This window comes from Malus domestica, chromosome 09 (assembly GCF_042453785.1).
Source record: "Malus domestica chromosome 09, GDT2T_hap1".
In the NCBI taxonomy this organism is placed as follows: Eukaryota; Viridiplantae; Streptophyta; class Magnoliopsida; order Rosales; family Rosaceae; genus Malus; species Malus domestica.
The window spans coordinates 21,697,209-21,705,022 of NC_091669.1; the positions used below are offsets into that span (position 1 = coordinate 21,697,209).

At 38.7% G+C, this 7,814-nt stretch overlaps 1 protein-coding gene across 1 annotated transcript; it reads left to right on the forward strand.

Annotated features, from left to right (window-relative positions):
* The first annotated feature begins 1,242 nt into the window (after positions 1-1,242).
* Positions 1,243-6,683, forward strand: LOC103410943 (uncharacterized). The gene is made up of 7 exons (XM_029108410.2): positions 1,243-2,026; positions 2,619-2,926; positions 3,151-3,873; positions 4,283-4,411; positions 4,940-5,143; positions 5,663-5,863; positions 6,198-6,683. Exons 1-7 carry the CDS (start codon positions 1,762-1,764, stop codon positions 6,315-6,317), a joined length of 1,950 nt encoding a protein of 649 aa, XP_028964243.1. The 5' UTR covers positions 1,243-1,761; the 3' UTR covers positions 6,318-6,683.
* The last annotated feature ends 1,131 nt before the right edge of the window (positions 6,684-7,814 follow it).

The following is a 7,814-nucleotide window of genomic DNA, read 5'->3' on the forward strand; positions in this document are numbered from 1 at the left end:
GCAAAGTTTCTATTTTAAGTTTTAAATTCGTCAAAAACAATCCCCATTTCATTAAGTCTTGTTAGTTGACTCATAATCTATTTTCTTTTAATCTTTTGAGTCAAGTTAAGTCTTATTTTCGTCAAAATCACTTGTTAGGTCTAGAATTGAGTTTTTTTTATTGTTTGTTGTTGTTTTGAGTGTTTTGAGTCAGTTTTGAGTTTGTAGAGTCTAGTTTAGTGTTTTTTAGTCTTATTTGTGTTTATTAGCATCCCTAGTTAATCCTCGGTCTAGAACGATCCCTACTTACATCTTTACTACAATTGTCAACAATAAGGTTTAATTTGTGTGTCAAGTTAATTTTCACATCATGATTCAATTAGTTGTCAAATAATCTTCTTCTTTTTTTTGAACAAACGATGTTATCTACACTAAGGGGAGAGAGTGGGCTTAACCTCACAATGGGCTAGCAATCAGTTGTTTATTAAATTTTATTTTTTCTAATCTTAATGTAAATTCAATAAAATGTAGATGGAAATTGAAAGACCGTTTTTATTAATATGGATTCAGCTGCTTTAATTAGTTAAAAGACCGTTTTTATTAAATGTATTTATTATTCATTTCCATCTATATTAATAAATACATTTAAAACATATAAATCGCACATAGTACGTCGTGATTCAAAAAATTATAAATAAATAAAAAGAACTAGTCAAATAAGTTAGTAGCAAAAAAGGAACTTGTCAATGAACTTATTAGGAAAAAAAAATACTTGGAAATGTATTCTTGGAGGAAAAAAAGCAAATCTTTTCATATTTTGTATACCACATTAGTATCACATATCTAATAAAGTGATATCCATCAATACAAGTAGGTCTCACTACTGTTAGAGAAGTGATACCAGTGTAGTAAGTGTAGTATTATTCTAGTTTTTGTATTCAGTTAGTTGAGTAAGTATATACTTAATTACAATTACATATACAATCTCCACAAATAATCGAGTATTTTAGTATAATAAGTTTTGAAACAAGAAAGTGAAAAGTAATACCATTATATCGTAGTACCAATTGACTTACTACAACGTTCTTTAACAACAAAACAATGGTATGTGTAAATTAATATATAATATTGCATTATTAAAAAAATTAAAACGATGATAAATTAGAGAAGTGAAAAATTACAATTTGATTAACGATGAAAACAAAGAGCCAAAGACCACCCCACCCACCCCACCTCTAATTTCAAACAATTAAAATTACTGGGTTTTTTTTTTTTTTTTTTTGAAGATGAATGAATTTAAAAAAAAACACATGAGGAAAGAAGAAGAAGAGAGAGAACCATCCAACGTTTCAAAAAACAACACCAAAGAGAAGAAGAGGCCTTTGGATTCATTTCAAAAGCTCCTCCGTCTCTGCGTCTCTTATCGTTTCAAAACCCTAGCCCCTCTTTCTCCTCTACCTTCCGCTGCCGCAATTTCCATGGCATCAGCGATGGTCTCTCAGCAATCCTTCTGAATTTACGGTTTTGCCCCTCTACTGGCGCCCGGAAATGGCGGAAAAGCCAACGCCTCCGCCGCCGTTTCCTCTGTACTTTCTGTACTCGGCTAGGGTTTCGGTTTCAGTTCCGTTGAGCTCCGTGAGGAGCCCGACATAAGGTACGGCTCTGGACCGCCACCGCCGTCCGATCAAGATCGGTGTTTTCGTCTGCTCGTGTATATAATCAGAGGAGAGAGAAAGCGAGTGCCGTCGGGTTGGATCATTACTGTTGCTTCTTCTTGTTGGAATGGCGAAGGGAGGTTACTTCTTGGAGAAGGTTCGGAGATGCTTACGGACGGTGTTCTTCATGGTGGCGATGGTGGCGTCGCTGCTAGTGTCGTCGCTGCCGGCGCTGGTGGCGATAGGGGACATGCTGGTGCCGTGCGTGTTGATATCGAGCTTCACGTGCGTGACGTGCTACGGATTCAAAGAGCATTTGCATCGATACGCCTTCAAGAGCTCGCTCACCGATATTCCTCTGGTTTCCTTTATCAGATCTCTTATCATTATCTGTATGCACCTTTCTATCTCTTTTCTGAGTTTTTTATATTTTAGTTTTAGTTTTTTGTGATTGAACTTTGATACTCCCCTTTAGGAATCCGAAGTGTGTTTATTTTTTTAATTTGAAAGAAATTTAAGGATTTTGAAATTTGTTTCCCCACTATTCTGGGTTTTGATCACAAAGTTACATTGTTTGTTTATTATGATTAATTTTCTTTCGGGTTTTTGTTCCTTGATGATCAGACATCTTGAGCAAAATGGAATGGTTGCATTTTTCGGGTTCGAACGATCCCTCTGTTCTGTGTAGCTTTAGACATGAATGAAATGAGCATGTAGCTAGTGCCCTGTTGTTACCAATCAGTTTGAACCTACCATTGCTATTTTGCTGACAAGTGACGTCAGTTCAAGTATTTCGCTTAGTAAAGCGGAGTTTACTTTTCGAGTGATGCACAAAATGCCTTTTACAGCTGTGTTTTCTCAGTAACCATTCGGAAGATGTCTCTATGGCCATGCTTACAGAATTTATAAACATAGCAGCGATACGAATGAACCTTCCTTGTGTGCCGTATATATATGCTAATTTATGGATTTCGTTTATTGCAGGTGTGCATTCCATGTGCGATGGCCCTGCTCTCTCACACGGTCCATACCTTGGAACTGTGACTTTCTGTTCCTTCATCTCAATTCTACTTCTTTCAATCAAAGCTTGTCTTTTCACTGTAAATTCTCAAATTGAGGCTGAAGCTTCGTCTTCCCTCTCAAGGCAGAGACTCCACTTGAAGAAGTCATGGGGAATGCCTGTCTTGTTTCTCTCATCAGTAGTCTTTTCCCTTGGACATACTGTGGTTGCTTATAGAACAAGTTGCAGAGCAAGGAGAAAGCTCCTATTTCACCGAGTTGATCCAGAAACTGTAAGTTTGCTTAAGGTTTTTTTGTTTTTGTTTAAATTTTCTTTATTCATACTCAGTTTTCCGTTATTCTTAATTGTCGAAAGAGTTTTGCAACCACAATGCATGGAATAATTATGCACTCTAACAGCCTCTGCCTTCTGCTTATTACACTTGATTATACACAAATGATTATCTAACTTTAACTTTTGGTAGTTTGTAACGAACTTTGTTTATCAAATGAACAGGTCCTTTCATGCAAAAATGTATTCTCTGGCTATCAGAAGGTCCCAAGATCTCCCACTCCCTCGGGAGGAAAAACCCCAAAAAGTGACAGTGAAATGAGGCGTAAGCCTTTTTCTACAGCTCGAGATGATGGTGAACTCCCAGTCAGAGTAATTACAGATATTGACAGCTTATTCATCACGTGCAGGGGGCTTACTCTTCATTACAAGCTTAGCTTGCCTGGTTCACCACCTCATTCCTTGTCATCCATTGCATTTCTTGAACCTAGCTCCCCAAAAATGGCTATGGGGAGGCCAAAACTAGATCGACATCCATTAAGCTTGTTATCGAAAGGCCAAAACCATCTCCACAGGAGCTACAGTAATCAATTTCACGGCTCATCTCTCTATGTACCTTTATTGGACGGTTCTACAGTTTCTCCTGTTCTTTCTGAAGAGATTCCTGTCTTGAGACTATACAATGCTGGTGAAGAGGATGAGGGTAGTAAATTAAATTTTGGTACTCCAAACAAAGAAATGGAAGGAAGTGACCAGTTTGGTATTCTATTAGTGCATGGGTTTGGGGGAGGAGCCTTTTCTTGGAGGCATGTGATGGGGACCCTTTCCCGGCAAGTTGGTTGCACAGTTGCTGCTTTTGATCGCCCTGGTTGGGGCCTAACCTCAAGGCTGCGACGGGAAGATTGGGAGGATAAAGAAATGCCTAATCCTTATAAACTTGATTCTCAAGTAATTGGTCTCCCACTTTAGTTACTCTATGATAAGTTCCATGTACTTTACCCTTGAGTTGGGTGGGGATGGTCAATGGGTGCCCATGAATGCTCCATATATCACTATCATCACCATAACAAGCACAAACATCACCACTCACCATAGATCACCATGGTCAATGGGTGCCCATGGATGGTCAATGGGATCTACTGTCGTGCTTTCAAAGTTTTCTAGTGTATCCTTTAGGCTGATCCTAGTCAAATTGTTTATCCAACATGGGCACATCATTGAACAGTCCTGAAACATGGGCACATCATTGAACACAGCGATGCACTTATTGGTCCCCTTCCCCATGTAGCTTATGTGTTCCTCAAGTTTTATTTCTAGACTTTATATTGATCTGAAATTTTTTAACCTAATTTACCAGGTTGACCTGCTTCTTTCTTTCTGCTCTGAGATGGGATTTTCTTCAGTGGTGCTTGCTGGTCATGATGATGGAGGCCTTCTAGCTTTGATGGCTGCACAAAAAGTACAAGCATCAGTGAATTCTTTCAATGTGAGTATCCCTTCTTAGTTTTCATTTAAGATATCATAAACTAATTGGACCTTTTTGCTTCTAACTCTTCCTACATGTGAAATTAATTACTTGCTCCGATATAAGTTAGTATCAAAGATACTGGAAGTTTTGCTATCAAGACTATGCTGTTGGGCTGTTTTCCATGCCTACATAACCCTGTATGAGTTTTGTACTGTTCATTGGTTGATATAGGCATTTTATGTTCACTTTCACACTAAGCGTACCAGTAGCCATTGGAAAATTTAAGATAGGATAAGTACCATCGTTAGGCTGAAATACTGGTGTCATCCTCCCATGCATGAAGATGCAACATTCCGTGATATCATACGTGATGATAAAATAGGAAGCGATAAAGATATTACTGTCCTCTTTTATTCAAAAGGGGGGAATGATGCCGCTTCTTTGAATATGTTTACACCATATTGTCCTTAGATGTTTTTCTTTTTCTTTCTCTATTATTTTAATATTCATTATATTTTGTCGGTTTTATTTTGTTATACAATTCAGGTTACAATTAAAGGCGTAGTATTGTTAAATGTTAGCTTGTCAAGAGAAGTTGTGCCTGCTTTTGCGAGGATACTCTTGAGAACTTCACTAGGGAAAAAGCACCTGGTTCGTCCATTACTGCGAACAGAAATTACACAAGTGGTGAATAGGCGTGCCTGGTACGATGCAACAAAGCTGACAACAGACATTTTGAGCCTTTATAAGGTATGCCCTTCAATATTATGTGAAACGAGGGAAAAGAATGGAAATAACAGAACATCCTTGAGATAGTGTACAGTTAACCGAAAAGGAAATTTTAAGTTCTAAGTTAAGACACATTCCTGCAAAATTGAGGGCAACAAACAGATTTAACCACTCTTGGGCACTACAAATTTCTGAATGAATGAATGAAATTTTTTTCCGATGTTTCCTCCTTTCATTCCTGCAGCTCATACTCATTCTTGATCATCAAGGGGCAGCTGTTTTCAGAACAGTGGTCTTTCCTTATTCGTATTGATAAAAATTTATTGGAAACATCGTTTTCACTCCAGCTGTGTCTTTCTCTTGAGCATATAAAAATGTAGGAGAGATTAGGTTTAAGTTTTTTTTGTTTGGGGTCAACGATTAGGTTCAAGTATAAAGCAAAGCTTTAGTGTATGTGCTGATTGTATAAAGATTGTGATTGTGAAATCAAATTTTAGTAATCATTTGTTTGATCTCCCTTCTTTTTGTTTTTGCAACCAGGCCCCTCTATGTGTAGAAGGATGGGATGAAGCACTCCATGAGATAGGTAGACTGTCATACGAGACACTACTTTCACCGAAAAATGCAGAATCATTACTAAAGGCAGTTGAAGACATGCCAGTTTTAGTCATCGCAGGCGCTGAGGATTCCCTTGTCTCTCTTAAATCTTCTCAAGCTATGGCTTCCAAACTTGTAAATTCTGTGAGTTCCTGCTTTCTACTCTTCTATAATTTTGGGAGGTGAGCGTTAAACGGATTTGGTAACTAGTAAAAAGGTCGTACCCAGTGCACAAAGCTCCCGCTTTACGCAGGGTCTGGGAGAGGTGAATGTCGGCTAGCCTTACCCCCATTTATGGAGAGGCTGCTCCCAAGGATTTGGTAACTAGTGTGAACAATAAAAGTCAGTGGTTCCAGTTGAACTGAATCGAATTTCCCATGCCCTAAACATGTAACTCTCCAATAGTATTTATAGACTTAAAGCGTGATGAATGACGATCACCGTCTCAATGTAACTAATTGGGTATTGGTCTATGCAGAGACTAGTTGCAATATCCGGATGTGGCCATCTTCCCCACGAAGAGTGTCCCAAGGCATTACTTGCAGCAATAACACCCTTCTTAAGCGGACTCTTGAGCAGACAAGACGTGCAGAGCTAATAGTGTGTGCCTTCTTTTTAACTTCTAATTAGGGTTTTTACTGTTGTAGGGTTACCCTTCCTTCTTTTTTCGTCTTTTGTTTTCTTGTTAAGCAATTTAGCGGCCGAAGGGAAGTGACCAACGTCATCTCTTCTTTTTGGTATTTTTTGATGTGTTAGTTTGGAGCCTTACCCATATCTACATTCTTTAGGGTTTTAGAGCTCTTTCACTTGTAATTGTCCTCCCATTTTTTCCCTCTTTCAGAAATATTTATATTTATCTTTTGTAGTTCGAACAGAACTTGCTATCTCCCACCGAAGGCGGTGGAAGACAGCACATTTTGTACATTTATCAGTTCATGAATTTAAGTATGGTTTTGTTCCACAAGTCGTCTGAATTGTTCTTTTACCGATACGCACGAAAACATCAACTTTTGAATTAGTTTTTATGTGCCTTGTATTTTTTGTTTCCGGTATCAATTGTGTCCTGGAGTGTTGTGTGGACTGCGGTTTGAGTTCAACCGTTGTAGGGAAAATGCTATTTTGTAGGTCCTCCAGGATGAGTTGAGGATGGGGAATTAAAAATAGAGGGCGGCGAACAACCATCCAACGGCCGCACCCGAAAATAGACGGAGGTGAGAGCACCATTAAGCGGCTGATGGTCTTCTGAAGAACAGGTGGTGCTTGCCATTCATTATCCAACTGCTGCACCTAAAAATAGTCAGCAGTGAGCCACAACTGAAGAGCTGCTGGTCTGCTGAGTATTATCCATCACCATCCGACTCCTGCACCTAAAAATAGTCGGCGGTGAGTGAGCACCATTGAACAGCTGATGGTCTGCTGCATAGCAGGCGGCGCGTGCCTGTCGTCACCTTCCATCTGCTGCACCTAAAAATAGTCAGCGGTGCTCAAGGACCATGAATGGTTTGCCGGTCCACCGGATATTTCTTGTGTGAAAATCTTGACCTTAAATCTTGTTTTGTTTTGGTACATGTACGTTTGCAAGGATGATAGATGTTTCATGCCACTGTCATTGTTTGTAGCATATATGCTAGTAAAGTGTAAAGACTCCTAAATGACAATATTAGGAAATCTCCTATGCACGGGAAAATTTACAAGTCAAAGGTGATGTTTGACTCTAAATTTGACTCAATCCCTCTCCAATGCATTCGGAAAGTTGAAATCATGCAATGCCCTTAATGTTATACGTAAAGTCATATTTAACTTTGGGTATAACTCTGAATTTAAAAGTGGGACTTCCTTTAGAAGATACAAAGGTTACATTTTAACTGTAAAATTGACTTACTCTCTCTCTAATGCGTAAGATCAAAAAGTTGAAAGTCAAATTGTTTGCGTCAAGGATAGGCTTAGGACTTAAAAGTTTGAGCTAGGGGGTTTCTGGATACATAGATGAGGGAGTTTCCTCCAACCCTTTTGATGGTGTAAACTGCATGTCCTTTTAAGTCTGTGTGAAGTAGCCATTTAGTACTACGATGTAGTGGTATTTCTTTTCACTTCT

Bases quoted from the DNA above. Each gene is read 5' to 3' on its own strand.
- LOC103410943 (XM_029108410.2), top strand. From the start codon at position 1,762: ATGGCGAAGGGAGGTTACTTCTTGGAGAAGGTTCGGAGATGCTTACGG. The intron at 2,027-2,618 runs GTATGCACCTTT...CGTTTATTGCAG, and splicing joins CAGATCTCTTATCATTATCT to GTGTGCATTCCATGTGCGAT. The intron at 4,412-4,939 runs GTGAGTATCCCT...TATACAATTCAG, and splicing joins CATCAGTGAATTCTTTCAAT to GTTACAATTAAAGGCGTAGT.